The sequence below is a fragment of the Sus scrofa genome, chromosome 2, assembly GCF_054392235.1.
Source record: "Sus scrofa isolate SSC_HxYL_T2T_F1_AM1 chromosome 2, Sscrofa_HxYL_maternal_Yorkshire_Landrace_v2.0, whole genome shotgun sequence".
In the NCBI taxonomy this organism is placed as follows: Eukaryota; Metazoa; Chordata; class Mammalia; order Artiodactyla; family Suidae; genus Sus; species Sus scrofa.
Window position 1 is genome coordinate 161,327,017 of NC_139384.1, and position 22,360 is coordinate 161,349,376.

Consider the following 22,360-nt stretch of genomic DNA (forward strand, 5'->3'; position numbering starts at 1 on the left):
GCCACCAGCGCTGAGGCCCCGCCCCGGGCCGGGAGGGTCCCTACCTTGCTCTGCACCTCCCAGGGCTTGGTGATGGCGGAGAGGTCACAGGCGGTCATCATCATCGCCCTGGACACGAGGACGCCCGTCAGGCCGCAGCCCCGTCAGGCCGCAGCCACCGGCGGCCACCTGGCCAAGCCCCTCCATGCCGCCCTCCTCTGCCCCCGGGAGTGGGTGCCTCCTCCCGCTGGGACAGAGGGTCACTTCCCGATGCCTCCGGGGTCAGGCTTTGAGGTCAGACAGGTTTAAATCCGGCCTCTCGTCAATGACCGGAAGTTGGACCTTGAGCAAGGAAGCCGACTGCTTCGTGCCTCAGCGTCCTTGTCTGTGACAGCAGGGGCGCTGTCTTCCTGCAGTGGGTGCAAGACTAACGTGAGGTAACGCGTGTGGAAGTCTCCGCAGAGCGCGGTGCGTGCACGGTAAACGCTGCACACGCGTCCCGGGCAGAGGGGCGTAGGCGGGGCTTTTACCACGTGCCACCTACTGTCCGGGGCACCTTATAAGCATCAATTTCATGTAAATCTCATCGCATCCTCAGCAGCCCTTCCTCCAGTCTAATATGAACCGGGTTTTCAAGCTTTTTTTCATCTTCCTCCCTGTTCCACAGTCAAAGAGCCTTTTCAAACCTTTTCTCTGTAATCGCTCCACCATGGAACTTTTTTTTTCTTTTTTTTTTTTTGTCTTTTTGCCATTTCTAGGGCCACTCCCGCGGCATACGGAGGTTCCCAGGCTAGGGGTCTAATCGGAGCTGTAGACACCGGCCTACGCCAGAGCCACAGCAACGCGGGATCTGAGCCGCGTCTGTGACCTACCCCACAGCTCACAGCAACGCCGGGTCCTTAACCCCCTGAGCAAGGCCAGGGATCGAACCCACAACCTCATGGTTCCAAGTCGGATTCGTTAACCACTGAGCCACGACGGGAACTCCCTGAAATATTTTTTTATTTTAAAAATTTTAATTTTTTTTGTCTTTTTAGGGCTACACCTGCAGCCTAGCGAGGGTCCCAGGCTAGGGGTCTAATTGGAGCTACAGCTGCCGGCCTGCACCACAGGCACCGCAAAGCGGGATCCGCGCCACGTCTGCCACCTGCACCACAGCCCACAGCAATGCCAGCTCCTTTAACCCACTGAGGGAGGCCAGGGATTGAACCTGGGTCCTCATGGGTCCTGGTTGGGTTCGTAACCTGCTGAGCCACAATGGAAACTCCCCACCATGGAATTTTCATAACACAGGCACCCTGTCCGTGTGTTTGGAGGTCACAGACCATTGCAACAGCTATGATTTTTTACTTCTCTCCCAAGAACCCCTTTCTGCCGCACGCGCAGTGGGTGGTGGAGGAGAAGGTGAGGCCCTTTGTCCTGCGGGAGGCTTATGTTAACGACTAGAGGACGGACGGAGGGAAAGAAAGGATTGAAAGACAAACTCTCAAAGGAGTCCAACGGTGCCAGAAGGAGGCAAGACAGATCTCATTACAAAGGAAGGTGCAACACGAGGCCCAGAGGGAGGCGACGAGGACAAAGAGCTGGAGAGGGGCCCGAGAGGGCAGTTCCCAGCAGTTAGCCCTTGGCCGTGGGAACCTCCGTTGGGGATGGGAACCCGCGGCCAGGTGCTGTGGGCGGGAATCCCGCGGGGCCTGGAGCCAGCAGGACCCAATGAGCCGCAGAGATGAGCCCGAGGTCCTGGGTTCCCAACCCGACCTCACCTGAGCTGCGCTGCTTGGCGGCACCTGTAGGTGGAGCAGGAAGCGGGGGAGACGCTGGCGCCATTCGGCTGCCCTGCAGGAGCAAGGCCCGCAGGCCCAAGGGCACGGCCGGACCGGACCGGACTGGACCGGAGCGGGTCAGCCCCACGTGGTAGAGGAGTCAGCCTGTCTGGGTAAGTTGCCACCGGGCAGGGCGTGGGGAGGGCGCTGGGGGGAGCCGGGGCTCTGACCCTCACTAGCTGCTTGCCTGATTTTACAGTGAACCAGCTGTGCCGGCACAGGTTACCCAGCTGGTCTGGGCGGCCTTGAGAGCAGTGGTAACTGGCAGGAGTTCCCTGGTGGTTTAGTGACTGGGGATCCGGCGTTGTCACTGCTGTGGCGCCAATTCAACCCCTGGCCCGGGAATTTCCGCGTGCCATGGGTGCATCCACAAAGGAAAATAAAAAGGAAAAGAAATATTAATAGGCTTAACTATCTCTGATGAGGTAAACCCGCCAAACCTGGGATTCTCTACGTAACTAACCCTTCCGGGATGCATCCGCGTCTCAGAAACCCCTTTATACGTTGTCCTGACGTCAGGCTTCATGTGCCATCGAGGCACATGGGACAAATGAGGGCCGGGCGGTGCACAGCCGGGTCACTGGGTCCCTGCCAGCTGTCACTGTCCACAGTTTCGGTCCCCAGGGGTGGCTTCAGGACAGCCCTGATGTTTGCTTTCCGTGGCTGGAGGGGTCTTGTGAAAATCGATCCCAGCAGTCAGGGAACAGCCAAACGTTTTATGGACAGAGATGTGGGTTGTAGGGAAAAGCCAGTCCACAGCCTCGTGCCCTCAGGACAAGGCATTTGCTTCAGTGCCACGCCCATAACTGCTCCGAGGCCAGATGCCTTGCTGGGCAGCAAGGGTCTGGACAGGCTGCAGGGAGCACCCGGTCACTAAAGGAACCAGTCAAACTCGTTGCAGTGTGCAAAGTGGGCAGCAGAGGGAGTGCCAGGTGCAAGGAAATAAAAATCCAAACGTCAGAGGAACTAGCTCAGGTCAGGGAGTTTCTAAGGGGTGACAGTGGCGCAGGGGCCTGAGGGGTGTATAGGAGTTTTCCAGGAGGTGGGAAGGGCAGGCCATAGGGCAGAGGTGCAGTGGGGGGAATGCAGGCTGGCCACCGGGCAGAGGGCCATCCAGCAGGTGACCATAGGGGGCATTCATCTCTCCATCCCTGCACACGTGTCAGAGGCCAGGCAGGGCTGATTCCCAGCCTCCTTGACCACAGAGTGTGCTCCTGTGCTGGGCAGACACATATTTATCACACACGAGTGTAAACGTGTAACAACTTCTCTGAAGGAAAGAAGTTCTAATCTAGGAGGTCACGTGACAGGAGAAACTAGATCCAGGAGGTCAGGAGGGCTTCCCTGAGGAGGTGGCCCTGGAACCTGTGCCTGTAGGAAGTGGAGCAGTGAACTTGGCGACAGAGTGAAGAAGAGAGTACGTCTAGTGCAAAGGCCCTGGTGGCAGGAAGCCTGGCACCTTCAAAGAGCTGGAAGGGAGAAGAGCTCCGGGAGCAGGTGGCAGGAGGGGGCAGGCCCAAGAGACAACCAGGGCAGACCCGCAGAGCCCAGGCTAGGTGATGGGACGGCTTTATGCTGAGAGCAATGGCAAAGCCACCGACGGGTTTGAGCCAAAGGGTGAAGGGATCCCGTTTGCATTTTCTGGAGATCACAGTGGCCACAACGCCAGCCAGGAGCCCAGTCACGAAGCCATCGCAGGATCCAGAGAAGAGAGGGAGGTGGCAGCAAAAAGGTGTCCGAGTGACAAAGCATTTAAGAAGCACACACGGCGGGGCCGGGCGACGGAGGAGACGCGAGTAAGAGGGAGGCATCAGGACGAAAGGGGAAGGGACGGCGCGGTTATCACGCAGAAGGAGGGCGAGGAGGTGGCGGGACTGTGTGCCAAGAAGTTCTGACCTTTCTCCCTGAGGTATGTGAGTTCCCGTCGTGGCGCAGTGGTTGACGAATCCGACGAGGAACCATGAGGTTGCGGGTTCGATCCCTGGTGTCGCTCCGTGGGTTAAGGATCCGGCGTTGCCGTGAGCTGTGGTGTAGGTTGCAGACGTGGCTTGGATCCCGCGTTGCTGTGGCTCTGGCGTAGGCTGGCGGCTACAGCTCCCATTCGACCCCTAGCCTGGGAAACTCCGTATGCCGCGGGAGCGGCCCTGGAAAAGGCAAAAAGACCAAAAAAAAAAAAAAAGAGGAGGTGGAGCTGAAGGGAGACCGCCTTCAGTTCTCTACGAGGCGTTGGGTCAGCACTTAGGTCCTCATTCTTGTCCTCCCGCGCTTAAGGGCGCGTGACTTCACGCCTTTGAGCCTCCGTTCTCTCTGTGAAATGCGCTCATCACAGGAGGTCGGATCATGGGACATTCGGACGTGGGTCGAAAATGGTCGCGGGTTCTGTGGGCAGCAGGTTAAGGAACCGGCGTGGTCACTGCAGCGGTTTGATCCCTGGCTGGGAACTTCTGCAGGAGTCTCCCATCCGTGCTGGGTTCCCGGGACGCCCCGTGAGATGGTCCCGCCCGAGCCCCCGCCGTCCTCATGGTCATTCTCTCCCCTCGAGGTGCTCACCCCCAGGACGGGCCGGCCCACCGGGCCCAGAGCAGACGTCGCTTCAGCTCAGCGGGGGTGCGCTTCTCCCCGACCCCGGGCTGACCCCCGCGAGCATCCCAGCCTCCCTGGATCCACACCGGGCATGGGGTGTGGCCGGCGGGGAGAGTTGGAAGGAGCCGGAGGGAGCCGTGGGTGTGCAGGAGGGGCGGGGACTTGGACTCCAGGACCTGCGGCTCCACGCGAGCCCGGGGCACGGGGCAGCCCCTCGGTCTCCCTGGGCTTCGCGTTCCTCCTTTGCAAAACCTTAGACCAGGAGCGGGCGAACGCCCTCTGCAAAGGGCTTGAATGACTGGGCGTTGCGAGGGGCACGTCGACTCGACCGCAGCCGCTCGAGTCCGTCCCTGCAGAGTGGGAGCAGCCGCGTGGGTGAGTGGACGCAGGCTCCCCGGGCGCCAGAAAGGTGGCTGAGGTCTGAGCTGGGGCCGGCAGGTGCTTTTGCTGGGTGCTGGCCCAGTGCCGCCCGCGAGGCATCTCCCTGTCCCAACAGCCCGACATCCGTTAGCCAGACAGTGCGGGGGCTCCTGAGCTCTGGTTTGCAGGGTTGTCGGTGTTTTCATGGTTTGCGTCGTGGCTCCAGCCCTTCCCAAAGCCCCATTCTCCCAGCCTCGGTGGGTGCCCAGCAGCGGGTAGCCATTGAGGCTGGAGCCGACCTGAGCTCCTTGGGTTTCATTTAAAGAGGCACTTAATTGCTGTTTGAGTTTTGACTACGGCTGCTGCGTGGGGAGAAGGATGGACGATTTGGTCTTGGCCCCGTGTCGTTGTCTGTGGCCGTGTGTTAGAAGGTCTTCCGGGCAGTGGCTGCCTTGGCGATCCAAGTGCAAACGGTGTTTCTAAGTTCTTGATGTTCATTCCTAGATGGATGCGGCTGGAGGGACGGGGGAGGGGGGATGAGCCGCTCAATTAAAAAAAATACCGTCTCGCACAGGGAGTGTATCCAATGTCCTGAGAGGCATGTTACTGGAAAAGAATACAGGCGTTCCTGTGGAGGCTTGCTGGTAACGGACGCCACGAGCATCCCTGAGGAGGGGTTTCATTCCTGGCCTCGCTCAGTGGTTAAGGATCCGGTGTTGCCATGAGCTGTGGTGTAGGTTGCAGATGCGGCTCGGATCCCGCGTTGCTGTGGCTCTGGTGTCGGCTGGTGGCTACAGCTCCAATGAGACCCCTAGCCTGGGAACCTCCATATGTTGCAGGTGTGACCCACAAACGACCCCCCCAAAATATATATATATATATATATAAAATACAGAAAAAGTAAATAAATTTCTGTATAGGAGAAATTAACACAATATTGTAAATCAACTGTAAGTCAATAAAAAAATAAAATCACAAAAATTAAAATAAAATAGATAAACAGTAAGGTCCTACCTACTGCATAGCACAGGGAACTATATTCAATATCTTATAACAGCCTATAACGGAAAAGAGTATGAAAAAGAATATACTTTGCCATACACCAAAAACGAATGCAATATTGTAAATCGACTGTACTTTGATTTAGAACACTTTTTTTTCTTCTCTTTTTGCCTTTTCTAGGGCCGTACCCCCGGCATATGGAAGTTCCTAGGCTAGGGGTCGAATTGGAACTGTAGCCACTGGTCTACACCACAGCCACAGCAACATGGGATCAGAGCCCCATCTGTGACCTACACCGCATCTCACGGCAACGCGGGATCCTTCACCCATTGAGCAAGGCCAGGGATCGAACCCACAACCTCATGGTTCCTAGTTGGATTCGTTAACCACTGAGCCACGATGGGAACTCCTAAAAAACATCTTTAAGAGCCAAAAAAAAGGAAAAGAAAGAACAGCCAGGGTGGCTTATCTCTTAGGCTGCGTAGGCTGGCAGCTGCAGCTCCAATTTGACCCCTACCCTGGAATCTTCTACATGCTGCAGGTGGGGCCCTAAAAAGCAAAACAAACCAACAAACAAAGCCTAGCATTTTCATATCAGCTATCAGCTCATCACCCATTTTAAAACACACGAACAAGCTTTTCTTTAAAAGTCTGGAATTTTAAAGACCTAACTATAAGACCAGAAACCATAAAACTCCTAGAGGAAAACAGGCAGAACCCTCTTTGACAGAAATGGTAGTGATACTTCTTTTGGATCTGTCTCCTACAGCAAAGGAAATATAAGCAAAATAAACAAACAGGACCTAGTTAAACTTAAAAGCTTTTGCACAGCAAAGGAAACCATTGCCTCACCAAAAAGGCAGCCTAGAGAATGGGAGAAAATATTTGTAAGTCTATGACTGATAAGGGGTTAATATTCAAAAATGTAAGCAGCTCTTACAACTCAACATCAAACGAAACCAAACAGCCTGATTTAAAAATGGGCCGAGGAACCGACCAGACAGTTTTCCAGAGAGAACTAGGAATACAACTGCCATAGGACCCAGCAATTCCACTCCTGGGTATCTATCTGCAAAAGCAAGAAGACTAATTCAAAAAGATACGCACACCCACTGTTCGTAGCAGCATTATCTACGGTGGCCAAGATACGGAAGCCGCCTCAGGGTCCATCAGCAGATGAATGGAGAAAGAAGACGGGTGTGTGTATGTATGTGTATACAATGGAATACTACCCAGCTGTAAAAAATAATGGGATTTTGCAGCAACGTGGATGCAGTTAGACGGTATTATGCTAACTGGCATACGTCAGAGAAAGGCAAATACTGTATGATAGATGTGAAGTCTAAATACAACAAACTAGTGAATATGATTTAAAAAAAAGCGGGGGGGGGAGCAGATCAGAAATGTAAAGAAAAAACTAGAGATACAGTGGTTACCAGCGGGGCGGGCGCTACAGGGTCAGGAATTAAGAGGGACAGACTATGATGCGTAAAATTAGCTGTGAGCTTGTGTTGTAAACGCAAGGGGCCTAGCCGATGGTTTTGTAACTGCAAATGGAGTAAAACCCTGGACAAACGTAGGTCACCACATCGTACCTGGAACTTCGATAATAACGTGCTATTCTTTGATTTAAAAAAAGAGTCTGGGAGTTCCCGCTGTGGCTCATCAGAAATGAGTGTGACTAGGAACCATGAGGATTCGGGTTCGATCCCTGGCCTCACTCAGTGGCTTAAGGATCCGGTGTTGCCGTGAGCTGGGGTGTAGGTCGCCACTGTAGCTCGGATCTGATCCCTGACCCAGGAACTCCATATACTGTGGGACAGCAAAAAAAAAAAAAAGGAAACAAAGCGACAAAATATCTTATATATTGGAAATAATAGCAAACACTCAAAAGTAAATATTTTTGGAAATTCACCTCTTCGTGAGAGAGGATGGACCTGTTTAAAAAATCGGTTAGTGAATATTTCTTACTGCCAGACTAAGATAGGATTTAGCGTCAGTTTCATGCCAGTGTTTTGTTTTTATCGACGCGGCGTTTAGAAACCCCGGGATGGACGGGTTAGTGTCAGTGTCACTCCGTTCTTTCAGTTCTTCCAAGTGATGCATCCCCAGACTATACTGTTCCTTATTCTGAATAATCTCTCAGCGGAGGGGTCGATCAGATTTTCCGTCAGTTTTGCTAAAGCAGACGTTAAAGGCATTCATCCCCTCCGTTCCTGGGAAACGTCCCGTGAGATTTGACCAAAACTCCTCACGTGGCTGTTAATCACACCCTGACTCTCTCTCTGCGGCGCTCGGGTTAACCCCAGACACTTGCAATGAGTCGGGTCGATTAAAACACTATTCATTTTCATCTGTCTTCCAGGGTTGTATTTTTTTATAAACTGCTCTTATCTTACAACAAGTTTTAACTGTGTTTTCATCAAAATGTTGAAACTGCAGCTTTGACTCATTTAATTTATGGAAATGTTTGCCCTATAACATCACTGGAAGTGCCAGTCTTGTACTGTCAACGAAAGCAGGCGAATCACACTGGTTTCTGTGTGAAAGAATCTGATTCTGTTTCTCAGTTCTTATAAGCGTGTTCGAATGCACCGCAGCGACGCCTACCTTATTATTTATTCTTAATTCTAGGAAAGGGAGAGGTGGACGGATGCGTGTGTGGTGGGCCAGAGAGACAGACAGCGAGGCAGCAGGGGCGACAGCAGGTGCTGCCGCCTCCATTCCTTCCTGGGGCACCTCGCCCCTGAGAGCGGGCCCATCCCTGAGCTGTGGGACCGCCTCTGAGGAAGGACGGGGTTAAATGACAAGTGCCTTAGCTCCTGCTGCCTCTGCATACAATCTAGAACGAAACTCTCCACTTCTACAGCCTCGTTTGGCTTTTAACAAAATTAAATATATGAGAGGAGACCGGGAAGCCCTCCCCCGGACAGGCAGCGCCACGAGTGAAAGCAGCTGGGAGGACCCTGTATTTGCTGTCCCTGCGTGTGATGCCCCAGATGTCTTGGCACCTCGGCTTCAGGAAAGGGCGAGCTCGCCTTGATGGTGTCGCGTGAGAGGGGAGTTGGGACTTTCTCAGGAAGATAACGCGCAGAGCGGGAGCTGTGACTCCTTTGAGGCCACCCGCGTCCTGCACGGCTTTCGGGGTTGGGGGGGCTGTGTGCTCCAGTCGGGGCTGCCTTGGCTTTTGCAAGAATGGAGCAAGTCCTGCTTCGGGCGCTTTCTCTCTTTTTAAGGCCGTATGACACTGCGTCGCGTCATGTTTTTAACTCAGGGCCCCGTCATGGTTGGTGACGTTTTTTCGATCTGTGGTTACACATAAGGCTGCACTGAGTAGTTTTGTACGTACTCCTTGGAGCACGTTTGGGAGCAAGTCTGGGGGGTGTCCCAGATGTGGGGTCGCTGGTCAGAGCGGGGGCATTTACCCTTTGGCTGGGCACGGCCCACCGTGCGGCTGCACCTGCCGATGCTCCCACCACAGTGGGTGGGTTACCTGCTGTCCTTCACTCTGCCCGGCGCTGTGTGTCAGCAACGGTCTCGTCTTTGCCAGGAGGAGGGTGAACGGTTCTGTCTCGAGGTGGTTTCACCTTGCGTTTCGCTCACGCTGGGGGCCCAGGCATCGGCTTTTCATCTGTTTCTCTCCCGCTGGGATTCCTTTTCTGAGAGATAGCTGCTCCTGCCGTTCGCTGGGCTTTTCTATGCGATTTTCTTTTCTATCACCTTTTTCTTCGATGACTGCTGAGGAAATGAGCTCTTTTTCTGCCAGAAGCGTTGCACCTCTTTCCCCCAGTTGGGCACACGCAGTCTGACTCGGCTGTGTGTTCTTGTATGTGGTGTGCAAACATCTCTAATTTTTACGTAGTCAAATTTATCAATCTAGTTATGATTTTTGAATTTTACGTCACACTTGGGAAAGCTCGCTCTGAAGTTATTCTCTCTCTCTCTCTCTTTTTTTTTTTTTTTTTTTTGTCTTTTCTAGGGCCGCACCCGCGGCATATGGAGGTTCCCAGGCTAGGGGTCTAATCAGAGCTGTAGCCGCCGGCCTACGCCAGAGCCACAGCAACGCGGGATCCGAGCCGCGTCTGCAACCCACACCACAGCTCATGGCAACGCTCATGATGCTTAACCCGCTGAGCAAGGCCAGGGATCGAACCCACAACTTCATGGTTCCTCATCGGATTCGTTAACCACTGAGCAGACAACGGGAACTCCTGAAGTTATTCTTTTAAATCGTCCATGCTGTCTTCCTCTCTGCCTTTTTGTGTTTTCTCAATCCTTGAAAAATCCTTGATGCATCTGGAATTGATTTTGCTGTAGGAGGACACAGGGCTCCACTGCTACGGTGGCATGTGAACTGTATTTGGTCTTTGTCCCTGGTCCTCACACAAAGCTCCCAAAACTCTTGGATTTCGTGCGTGATAAGTGTCCTGTCCTTCGAGAAGCCCCCTCGGGACTTATGCTAATTAAGTGACATCGGTTGGGTCCCCTAGATGGGTTCAGAAAAACCAAGCAAGGAGAGGGATGGAACCTTTCAGGCCCCCCCCCCCTCGCCCCGCGCTGACCCCAGGTAAGGGGAGTGGGAGCTGCCGCTAAGCTTACAAAACTCTTGAGCAGTGAGAGTTAATGAGCTCCAGGGCTGGGGACTCTGCCCCCTTCCATGGGCTGGAAGTGCCTGCTGCATGGACCCTCCTGGCCTTGCCCTCTGGACCTTGTCGTCTGGCTGTTCTGTATTCTTTACAATAACCCTTAGAAGAAACTGCTAAGTCAGTTGCTGCTCAGTCAGAGCCCAGGCGATCACTGGGTCTGAATGGACGCCAGTCCTGGGGGCCGAGCCCTGAGTCCGTGGGATCTGACGCCGCTTCCTGGTAGATGGTGTGAGAATTCAGTTTGTAGGACCCCCAGTCAGTGTTTGCTGAGAACTGCAGCATCGCTTAGCGGTGTTGGGAAAAAACCCATCAGATCCCCTCGTGGTCCCAACGCCGTTTGTGAGATGACCCCTCTCTCCACTTCGGGCGCAGTCAGGGGCTTTTGGGCCTGTCCACTGACCTGTCCCCTTTGTGCCCAGACGGAACTGCCTTCAGTCCTGCTGGCCTCTTGTCTTTCTCTTCTTTGTCAGAATTTTCTGGCTGTTGCTGCCTACTGATGTCTCCTGAGAGCTGTGGAACTGGCTTCTGCATCCCCAGCAGAGTAGCTCTTTCCCCTGGCTCCTTACACGAACACGCGGGAGAAGGGACAGCTCTCGGTACTGGGTCCCCGTTCAAGAGGTCAGCGTTCTGTCCACTCCCTTGGCGCTTCTGCAGCACCATGTTGAAAGGGACAGCAGGGCAGCGGCCAGTCTGCCCGGCGGCGGCTGCAGCCAGGGTGTGCCCCCTGCTTCAGTGGCTGTAGCATCGGAGGACCTCTGCGGAGGCCTGGCTGGACAACCTCAAAGCCGAGGGAGGACCGCTGGCCACCTGCCCGTCTGCCCTGGGCCTGTCCCAGCAGCCGCCCCCTCCTCTGCTGCAAGGACGTGCAGCATCTGTGCCCCCGTGAAACCTCATCTCCACAGCAGCATGTGGGGCAAACCAACAACGCTTCTCCGGGAAGCGCTCAGGCCTTGGCTCCTGTGACATCAATGCCCAGTGCCCGCCATCACCGGGGAGCCAGGGCCCAACTGGCACAGGCCACACACTCACCAAAGGCCTCAGATAGGCACGTGTCACCCTCACCGGTGAAGGTGAGTCACGGAAGCGCGCTGAGCAAGCTGAAAGGAGGGACTCCAGACACCTCCAAGTGGAGTCCCGTTAGCAGAGCGTGTGCCAGCGAGACACACATGTCACATAAGCCACGTCACTAATTGTGAGTCACGCAGCTGCTCCGCAGGCCCTTGCCTGTCTGAAGGACACTGCCAAAGGTAACCCCGTGTATTTGGGGGATACTACGCATCCCTCAAACTACAGTTGGTCCAGTGCTCTAAGTCGTATCCAAAGCTTTAACGTTATATCACTTCACCACCCCAATTCTGAATTTGAGGATAAAAATACTGCAAAGCGTGTACTTTTTGTGTACAAAAAGTATCCTGTCTTGCATTTTTGTCCTAAGATACCGATGCAGCATCGCGTCTGCGCAGGGCTGTTCCGGCGAAACCTCACCGTTCCCCGTGTCAGGGGCCCCAGGTTGCACCGCGTCGCAGGGCTCCCTCGCCGCCAGCCAGGCCTGTCCGGCAGCATCCTGCCTCGTGAGCCTGGGCCTGAGGGCATCGGGGTTTCAGCCTCGTCTCAACTCACATGACGATCTCCTTGCGAGTCTGCTCCAGCATCATGTACTGCGTCCACTCCTGCTGCGTCTCGTACGTCTTCGACTGATCCACGATCTTTTGGAACATGGTCCTCTTCCTGCAGAAGGAACATTCCAGTTATGAAAGGAGCACCTCCCGGAACGAGGCAACACCTGGGCTGTGAACGCTGGCCCTTTCAGAGAGAGGCGCCCTAAGACAAGATAATTAAGAAGTGCCCGTGGTGGCGTAGCGGTAACAGACCCCGCTAGCATCCATGAGGACGTGGGGCTGGTCCCTGGCCTCGCTCCGTGGGTGAAGCATCTGGCGTGGCTGTGAGCTGTGGTGTAAGTCGCAGGTGCGGCTCGGATCTGGCGTGGCTGTGGCTGTGGTGGAGGCCGGCGGCTACAGCTCCGATTCGTCCCCTGGCCTGGGAACCTCCATATGCTGCGGGTGCGGCCCTAAAAAGACAGTATGTATATGCTGATATAAAAAAGCAGCCCTATGTCTAGCGTTAGGGCTATAATATAATAATTATTATTATATAATATAATTTTGATATATCATTAAAAGCAAAAAGACGGTTAAAAGAGCTAAGGCCTGGAAGCCAAGACCTGGTTCTAACTCGGACTCTTCCGAGGGTCTGGTATCTGATCTCGGCAAATCTTCCCCTGGGGCTCCGTGCCGCCCCCTGTCTAGGGGGAGTTGCGGGGACCGCCCTGTCCGCGGCGCGGCGCGGCGCCGGGCGCACGGGGGTGTGGGGACCAACTTGAAGTAGAGGGCGAGGTCGGTGGCGATGATGGCGATGTCCATCATGTGGATCGCGTGCTCGTGCTGCCTGCGGTTGAGGTTTTGGAAGATGTTCAGGCTCTGGAGAGAAAACCGCAGGAGACGCGTGAGACGTGACGCGGGCAGGCGAGGCGCCCAACCCCCGACGCCACCCCAGGCCGTGGGGCGGCCGCCCAGGCCCCGCTGGGCTTCCTCTGGGGTGGGGCCCTGCCGGGGCCCTCGTCCTACCTCATCCCTCAGCAACGTTTTGCCGAACTCCAGGTGGTGTCTTTCCAAGATGGAAGACCCGTGGAGCTTGGCCAGTGGGTTCTGGGATCTGAATGGGAGAGAAAGACACACACACACACACACAGGATCAGCGCGGAGTGGCTGAGATGAAGCTGAGAGACATCCCGTCCCTCACCTCCCGCTTCTGCCGGCAGAGCGGCTGAAGAGCAGGGACCAGAAGGACCTGGCCGCGCAGTGAGGCAGTGAGCGCGAGTACGGGAGAGCAGGTGTCCTGACCCTCAGGCTTTAGCCTTCTCCACATCTGTTCCGAGACTGCACATCTGGTCGTGGACTCCCTAGAAAGTCTATTGCGGAGTGCGGACACTTACCTCCAGCAAAAGACGCAAACACACACACGGCCACGTGCAATTTTAGAGATTTACGCATCTCCATAGCCACCCGTGGACCCTGGCAGCAGGCCACATAGTTTGAAGGTCACCAAGCCCCAGACCCTCCATAGCTGGGTCCTGTGGGAAGCCGCTGAACGCCCATAAGCAGTATATTGGTTCGTGCCTTTATCCAGTGAAGATTTGTTGAGCACTTAGCATGTGCCAAGCTTAGCTTCCCACGAGGTGAGATGTAAACACAACTCTAGCCTCGCAGCAGAGGCAGGAATTGAGAAAACTCAGAGAAGCATGTTCTGGAGCTTGTTAATGACTTACAGGCCATGGGCCCTGAGAAGACCCTAAGTTTCCATGTGTATCATGTGGTATCAGCTTGTCCCCGCTCTGTCCAGCCCACAAAGCAGTCGTGAGGGTCCACCGAGGCCCGAGGCCAAGGACCCTGCTTCAGGGCCATCTGGACATGAGCTCTGTGTGGGCGGTGGCGGTGTCTGGTTTGCTCGCCGTGGGAATCCCAGCCCGCTGCGCTGGTTTCAGGGGCGTTACAAAGCCCAGGGGATTAAGTGAGAGCCATTATCAGTTACCACCATCTGGGCTTCAGCGAGTTCAGCGGGTACCACGGGAAGGAGGCGGAGGGAGTGATTTATGAGTCTCCTGCTGCTGCTCTAGCAAATTACCCAAACTTAATGGCTTAAAGCAATAGCTATTTATTACCCTACATACAGCTCTGGAGTTCAGAGGGCAGAGGCGGGTCTGCACAGGTGCTCCTTCTCTGGAGCCCTGGGGAGACTGTCCCCTTGCCTTTTCCGACCTCTAGAGGCCCCTGTTCTCCCTGGCTTGTGGCCCTTCCTCCATCTTCAAAGCCAACAGTGTAGCATCTTCTGAGCCCTCTGATGTCCTACCTCCTTCTTAAAAGGACCCTTCTGATGACATGCCCCCGCCCCCCCGGTTGGATAATCCTATGTGTCACAATCCTTAACTGTTGTAGATCAACTGTAATAAAAAAATTTTTAAATAAATTAACTTTTCCTGGGGGGGGGGGGTGGAATCCCTAATCATATCTTCATATCTGCAAGTTTCTTTTGAATGTAAGGCAACATATTCCCAAGTCGAGGCGTTTGAGTCCGGATGTATTTGGGGCCTTTCTCTTCCTCCTTTCCTCTCTCGTTCCTTCCTCCCTCCCTCTTCCTTGCTTTCTTCCTCCCCTCTCTCTCCCTTCCTTCCTTCCTTCCTTCTTCCTTTCTTTCTTTCACCACACCCATGGTGTATGGACGTTCCTGGGCCAGGGATTGAATCTGAGCTGCAGCTGCGACCTGAGCTGCCGCAGTCGGATTCTTGACCCTGGAGGGCCATTCCTGGGTCCGCCACAGGGCTTTACCCAGACCCAAGGGAAGGAGGAAGCGGGAGCCTGTGGACGGCAGGACTGCCCCTTGGCAAGCGAGTCTGAGAGCTGTTCAGAGTGAAATGATCGACCCTGGAGGCAGGCAGCAGTCAGGAGGGCCACTGAGGGCGAACTTACTTCATCTGGTAGAGATTGTTGGTGCCTCTGTGGTCAATGTCGTGGCAGAAGGCAGCCGTGACCATGGCCAAGGCCTCCAGGTCCGTGAAGTATCGCTTTAGCTTTCCCGTCTGGAAAGGCAGTCGGGGGGCCGCTCAGTCCAGGGCCGAGAGGACGGGTGTGGGGCGAGGGCCCGGACTCAGAGACGGGCCTGACCGTGGCTCTACCCAGAGCGCCACAGGGCAACCAGATGTCTGCCGTGACTGGGGGGTTCCTGGGGTGTGGGGCTTTCTGGGCCAGAACTGGGACAGTCGGGGAGAACGGGGCTGTGGGCCGCCTTCTCCTGCGTGACCTTAGCCGGTCCCACGGCCCTCGGGGCCTCTGTTTCTCCTTCTGCACATCCAAGGCGGAGGGCCTCAGGCTAGGCGATGGGTGAGCAGCCCTCGCCCTTGGGTTTCAGGATGTAGAGGGTTTGCGAACCTGGCCAGACTGGGAAAGCAGAGCTTCCAAACCGTTTAGGCCCCGCCCAGGAGAGTGTCCCTGAGCCTTCCTCCAACACTGGACTCCTTGTTTGCGCTGGAGAGAAGGTGGAAGGACCGTGGGGAGGCCTGACGCTGCGGCTCCAGGGAAGCCATGAAGCCCAAGCGGCGCATTTGCCCTTTGCTGGCCGCCTGGCCAGGGCGCCGCCTCCGGGTCACAGAGCTTTCTCTGTCCTGGGCGGTCCGGCCGCGGGGGCGGGAGTGCGGACGAGGAGGCTGGACCAGGGCAGAGATGTGCATCGTGGCCTGGGTGGGACATCACTTTAAAGGAATATAAGGAGTTCCCGTCGTGGCGCAGTGGTTAACGAATCCGACTAGGAACCGTGAGGTGGCAGGTTCGGTCCCTGCCCTTGCTCAGTGGGTTAACGATCCAGCGTTGCCGTGAGCTGTGGTGTAGGTTGCAGACGCGGCTCGGATCCCGCGTTGCTGTGGCTCTGGCGTAGGCCGGTGGCTACAGCTCCGATTCAACCCCTAGCCTGGGAACCTCCATATGCCGCAGGAGCGGCCCAAGAACCAAGAGATAGCAACAATAACAACAAAAAGAAAAGACAAAAAAAAAAAAAAAAAAAAAAAGTTTAAAGGAATATAAAAGCTCCAGACCGTCGAAGACAAAAAGACCGCCTCGGCCCATACACGTAGGTCTGTCCGTCCAAGGACAGGGAGCGCTGTCTGCAATAGTGAGGGGCCCAACTCAGCGCCCGGGCCCAACGGGAGGAGGCTGGGCGAGAAACGGTGACCTGGTTCCACAACGCGGAAGCCTGTGACACCAGAACATTCGCTAAAGGATAAGCCCTGAAAACATTCTGCAGAGTTCCCATCGTGGCTCAGAAGAAACGAATCTGACTAGCATCCACGAGGACGCGGGTTGGATCCCTGGCCTCGCTCCGTGGGTTAAGGATCCGGCGTTGCCCTGAGCTGTGGTGTAGGCGGCAGGCGTGGCTCAGACCTGGCATTTCGGTGGCTGTGGCGCAGGCCGGCGGCTACAGCTCTGATTCATCCCCTCGCCTGGGAACCTCCATAAGCCGCGGGTGCAGCCCTAGAAAGACAAAACAAAACAAAACAAAACATGGTGCTAAGTGAAACAAGCCTGACACAAAGGGACAAATGCGGTCCAATTCTCCGTGGGTGGCGTGCCGATACATGACCAAATGCATAGAGACCACGACAGTGGAATGTGGTCGCCAGAGACCGGGGAGGGCGGGAAGTGGGGGTCGTGTGAATGTTGGCGGGGGATGGGGGCGGGGTGCGTGCGCGGATCGCTCTGAAGGCGGGGGCAGCGACGGCTGCCCAGTGCTGCGACCTCATGCCCCCGAACTGTACACCCCAGCACGGGTAAAATGATGTACTGTAGGCTCTGCGTATTTTGCCATAAAAATATATATACTCACAAAGAATGTGACTGATGTGATGATGTATTTTCAAATGAAAAAAGGATATGACAGAAATCACTTTCCCGGGAGTTCCCGTCGTGGCGCAGTGGTTAACGAATCCGATGAGGAACCGTGAGGTGGCAGGTTCGGTCCCTGCCCTTGCTCAGTGGGTTAACCATCCGGCGTTGCCGTGAGCTGTGGTGTAGGTTGCAGACGCGGCTCGGATCCCGCGTTGCTGTGGCTCTGGCGTAGGCCAGTGGCTACAGCTCCGATTCCACCTCTAGCCTGGGAACCTCCATATGCCGCAGAAGCAGTCCTAGAAAAGGCAAAAAGACCAAAAAAAAAAGGCAAGAAAAGAAATCACTTAATTGGTTATAAACAAAATAAACGCTGTGTTTTCGTGGGTGAACATATGCAAAACGTGCCATGGTTTTTCTCCAGATACTGGATGGGGGCGGTGCAGCTCTTTCCAAAACTGTGCTATGCTTCTCTCTCCTTGGAAAGCATTCATGGGAAGCAGGCACTCCCTTTGCACGGTTTTGGAAAAGACGCCTGTGGCTTGTGCCCGGGGTGCCTGGGGCCGCCCGCTCCCGCCCGCCGCCCGCCGGCCCGGCCGTACCACCAGCAAGGAGAACATGGTTTGGCCCACGTTGAAGCCGTGCCGCCAGTTGTGGTAGGTGATCCTGCGGTAGCCCTTGCTCAGCGAGTACATGAACCGCACCAGGGCCTGCAACACACGCGCGCGCGCGCGGGTCAGGGAGGCGCCCCGCCCGGCCCCCACCCTGCGGGCCGCCTGGGGACCTGGCACCAGATGCCAAGGAGCGCTGGGCGGACACCTGCGTAGAGGACGAGGGTGGTGGTGCTTACGAAAGGAGGCCCAGGGAGGCGCTGGCGGGCTGAAATGCAGAAGAACCAAAGGGTCTCTAACCACGGCTTCTCAGACGCGCATGTGTGGCTGCCTGGGGCGCAGGGGCGGGGGGCACTTATTTAAACAAGTTCGGATTCCGTGTGTGTGGATCCATTCTCAACGGTGCTGATGCGGTTTGGGGCAACACACTGAGAACCCCTGCTGGAACCCAAGTCTGGGAAATGCTGCATGGTAATCCCCGCTTCCCCAGCCCCCAGCCCCCTGGGTGCACGCCCAGCACACCGGCGGAATCCTGTTTTCATTGATTTAAGCCACAGTTCCCGCCCCGTTGGCCTGTAGAACCGTTTTGTGCGGGGGAGGGGGGGTTAGTTTTTGGCATCCGGGTATCCAGCCGTCGGAACTCGGGGCCTCGGACCCCGCCGCGAGCAGCACCGCCGTTCAGCGGAACCAAGTGTCTCGTGATGAGTGACTCCCCTGCGTGTGCCCGACGGATGCTGAAGGCCTTGGAGCCGCCGGCACGCTCTTTTTAAAGGGGGTTTGTGGGCCGAGTTCAACAGTGAGAGCCAAGGGGACGCAGAGGGACGGACGTGGCCTGTCGGGCCCTCACCTCCTGGGGGATGTGGAATTTGTCCACCACCCTGAGCTCGTAGTACATGCGAATCCCGCACTTCACCAGCTCCAGCTCCGTCAGCGGCAGGTCGCTGAAGTGGAATTTGCTGATTTCGTATTTCTCTGCGTCCGGCAGCTCTTCTCGCTGTGTGAGACATGGAGCCAGGTGACCGGGGCGCATGGAGCGACGGGGGGGGGGGGTCTCTCCCCCTCCCCCTCCCCCTGGCCCTGGCCCCACGCCCGACCCGGGTCTGCCCGGAGCATCAGAGCCGGGTGGCAGGGGCGGCACTTGGCAGAGATGCTCCGTGCGCGAGCTTGGGGCCCACGCTGGTGGCAGGGGGGCCAGGGCTGCCGCCCGGCTCACCAGGATCTCAGCCAGTTCATCTTCCTCGCACTCCCACGGCTCCTTCCCGTACGTCTCTCTGGTTTTCTGCCGGGGCCCAAAATAGCAGAGGAAGAAAATGCGTTTACTACATCTGAGGCCTAAATCCATCTCTGCTTTTCCGCTCCCTTTCTCCTTCGTCCTTCAAAGGCCCGACAACAGAGCCGCCAACTCAGAGAGGTCGCCGCTCCATATTTACTGACAAGCAAAGTCCAGGCCATGGGCTTTGGAGCCACGGAGGTCTGTCTGCAAATTCCAGCCCTGCCACACCCTGCCGTGTTATGTAATGCCTCGGACGCCCCATCTCCTCACCTGTAAGGTGGGGATTATAAAAGCATTTAATTGGCGAATTAAAATTAGATGATGCAGGAGTCCCCCTGTGGCACAGCAGAAATGAATGCGGCTGGTATCCATGAGGATGCAGGTTCAATTCCTGGCCTCACTCAGTGGGCCAGGGATCTGGCATTGCCGTGAGCTGTGGTGTAGGTCGCAGACGCAGCTCGGATCCAGTGTTGCTGTGGCTGCGGCATAGGCCGGAGGCTGTAGCTGTGATTCTGTGGTTCCCCTAGCCTGGAAACTTCCGTTTGCCTCAGGTGTGGCCCTAAAAAGCACAACAAACGAACCCCCCCCCCCCCAGGTATTGGAGTTCCCTTGTGGTGCAGTGGATTTTTTATTAAGGATTTGGCATTGTCACTGCTGTGGTGTGGGTTTGATTTCTATCCCAGAAACGCTCAATGCTGCAGGTACAGCCAAAAAAAAAGAAAAAAGGGAAAAAACATATATATTCAGCTAAATTAAATAATGCATGTACATCACTTAGAGCCAGGCTTAGCACATAGTAAACACTAGAATTAAATACTGTTGATATTCTTTTTTTTTTTTTTTTTTTTTTTGTCTTTTTTTGCTATTTCTTGGGCTGCTCCCGCAGCATATGGAGGTTCCCAGGCTAGGGGTCTAATCGGAGCCGTAGCCACCAGCCTACGCCAGAGCCGCGCCTGCAACCTACACCACAGCTCACGGCAACGCCGGATCGTTAACCCACTGAGCAAGGGCAGGGACTGAACCTGCAACCTCATGGTTCCTAGTCGGATTTGTTAACCACTGCGCCAGGACGGGAACTCCCTGTTGATATTCTTAACTTTATTTTTACTGACTAGGGGGTCCCAAGGCCTTGCCCATGGCCCCGGATCTTCCTGTCGCTGTGTGGCTTGAGGCACGTTCCTTCCCTCTCTGGGCCTATTTCCCCCTGCGCCACAGGAGAAGTGAACCTGGGCCCAAAACTTGTTTCCGATTTCTTTCTTTTCATTTTTCTTTTTTGTCTTTTTAGGGCCGCACCTGTGGCATATGGAGGTTCCCAGGTTAGGGGTCGAATCAAAGCTGCAGCTGCCGGCCTGCACCACAGCCACAGCAATGCAGGATCAGGGCCATGTCTGTGACCTAGACCACAGCTCATGGCAGCACCGGGTCCTGAACCCACTGCGTGAGGCCAGGGATCGAACACGTGTCCTCACGGGTACCTCAGATTGGTTTCTGCTGAGCCACGACGGGAACTCCTGTCTCCTTTTCTTGACCCAGAGTCCAGTCTATCAGCTTTTATCCGGTTTGCCGAGGTTATGCCTCCATAGGGTCACGTATCCATTATTTGGCTAAAATGATGGACAGAGACCAGCAAACTAGGGCTCCGGCATCCCAACCACACACTTTCTCCTTAAATTACCTGCTCTTGGGACCAAAACGGTCACATTTGCCGTGGTACCGTCCCGGCTTAGGAAGAGCCCTCTGAAAACGCTGACTTGGGGTCTCCCCCACAGAGTCTGTCAGCCAACGTCCGGGGGCTCAGCTGGGCATCGTACCCCGTGCCCTTCGGCTGATTTGGTTTACTCCTAAAGCCTTGGTCGCTTTGAGACCAGAATCCCAGGAAAGGTGGATCGCTGATGTTCACATATCTTCGAAAGCACGCCGTCCAATTCCCCCCACCCCCCAGGTACTATCCCCTCCCCTGTGACGGGCCTGGCGTGCGACCGTCTAGCCCGTGTTGGGTGTCTCTAGTGACAGGCAGCCTACCTCCCGAGGCAGCCCTCTCACACGATGACAGAGAATTGGCTTCTGATCCTGAGAACGGTTTAGTGAGACCTACTTAATGAGCTGGGTCATGTGGGGACAAGGGACTTCCCCTTCTGCACCTCGGTTTCTCATCTCTGCCGTGGGGGTGCAGTCCTTGCCCTGCCCCCCGCACTGGGCCACTGTAAACACCCAGAGTGAAGCCACCTTGTGTCCTAGAAAGTGATAAACGAGACGGGGCATCCTGCTCACATCTGAGCCCTCGGAACGTCGCTGCTCACAAAGCGGGGGCTCGTGAGCGGACCTCGAGGGGAGGCTCTGAGAAACTGGCCCCTGTCCCTTGGTCTGCCAGCTAGAGCTTCGTCTCAGAGCAGGGACGGTGTGTGGCGACTGGGTCTCTGGTGCCAGGGTGGCCCCAAGCACAGGGAAAGAGGACGCTCCCAGAGCTGTCACGCCGAGGCTGGTCCCAGGATGCTAGTGATCCCGCCCTGGCTGTCCCCTCCTCACACAGAGCAGCCGATTCTAAGGCAGAGACGGGAAAAGCCACCACCCACCAGGATTTTCTGGATTTCTTCATTGTCGCACTTCACGTGGTATTTCACCATGTCTTGGAAAATATCCTTCCTGTTTTCCAGTTTGTTCATTGACTCGTAAGTGTCGGGATTTAGGACAGACCAGCCAAGGAACTGAGCCAGAGACTGAAAGGAGAGGAGGGGAGACTCAGCCGCACGACACCCAGGTTGAGCCTGTAACCCAGGGCAGCCCCTCCACAGCTGTTTTCTCAGCTATAAAACGGTTTTTTGTTTGTTTGTTTGTCTTTTTGCTATTTCTTGGGCTGCTCCTGCAGCATATGGAGGTTCCCAGGCTAGGGGTCCAATCGGAGCTGCAGCCACCGGCCTACACCACAGCCACAGCCACGCAGGATCCGAGCCGCATCTGTGACCTACACCACAGCTCTCGGCAACGCCGGATCCTTAACCCACTGAGCAAGGCCAGGGATCGAACCCGCAACCTCATGGTTCCTCATCAGATTTGTTAACCACTGCGCCATGACGGGACCTCCTATAAAACGGGTTTGATGGGCTGCGTGCGGCCCCTCCCGAGGGAGATGCTGTGAGAGATGCAGTGCCAGTGGGGGGGTCCAGCCCGCACCCAGCGTCCTTCCCGCGCACAGTGATTTCACGGAAGGGGGTGCGTTGTGCGTCCGTGGGGACCTGGGATGCCCGTGAACTCCCTACGTGCTGCTCAGTTTTGCTGTGAACCCAAAGCTGCTCTGAAAGGAAATGTTTCTTCATTTTTAAAAAGGGCACATGGATGTCTCAGAGCCGAGGCCGTGTGGAAGGGAGACCCCAGGGCATGCGAGCCGCCCCCATCCCTCCCAGCCCAGGGCAGCGGCTGCGGGCCCCACCCCGTGGCTCTGGAAGCCTGTCAGGCCCTGAGCCAACCCTGGGTCCCCGAGGCCCGAGGCCTCCTTGGAAACCTACCTCCATGAGCGTCTCGTCCATGTCGTCAAATGGTTTCCCATCTTTGCGATTGTAAAACGTAGCCACCCCGACAATTTCTTCCTTCTTGTTCACAATCGGCATCGAAAGGACATTTTTAATCATCCACCCAGACTCGTCCAGGGGCTCTTTCT

General features: G+C 55.6%; 2 protein-coding genes across 8 annotated transcripts in view; one reads left to right on the forward strand and one right to left on the reverse strand.

Moving 5' to 3' along the window:
* Nucleotides 1-22,360, reverse strand: part of PDE6A (phosphodiesterase 6A) — a 62,072-nt gene that overhangs the window by 7,786 nt on the left and 31,926 nt on the right. For 4 of the 6 annotated variants that reach the window (XM_005661807.4, XM_085015090.1, XM_085015091.1 and 1 more), the window contains 10 exons: nt 22,209-22,358; nt 21,279-21,422; nt 18,646-18,711; nt 18,280-18,426; nt 17,424-17,531; nt 14,917-15,026; nt 13,018-13,105; nt 12,770-12,870; nt 12,014-12,121; nt 45-108 (listed from right to left, as the gene is read on the reverse strand). In XM_005661807.4, coding sequence (XP_005661864.1) covers nt 45-108; nt 12,014-12,121; nt 12,770-12,870; nt 13,018-13,105; nt 14,917-15,026; nt 17,424-17,531; nt 18,280-18,426; nt 18,646-18,711; nt 21,279-21,422; nt 22,209-22,358 — 1,086 coding nt within the window. The remainder of the gene's footprint in view (nt 1-44; nt 109-12,013; nt 12,122-12,769; nt 12,871-13,017; nt 13,106-14,916; nt 15,027-17,423; nt 17,532-18,279; nt 18,427-18,645; nt 18,712-21,278; nt 21,423-22,208; nt 22,359-22,360) is intronic. The other 2 variants (XM_085015092.1, XM_085015094.1) reach the window with 1 other exon arrangement.
* Nucleotides 1,775-22,360, forward strand: part of SLC26A2 (solute carrier family 26 member 2) — a 92,951-nt gene continuing 72,365 nt past the window's right edge. The window contains exon 1 of one of the 2 annotated variants that reach the window (XM_085015102.1): nt 1,775-1,915. The gene's annotated coding sequence lies outside the window, so the exon portion shown is untranslated. The remainder of the gene's footprint in view (nt 1,916-22,360) is intronic. The other variant, XM_085015100.1, reaches the window with a different exon arrangement.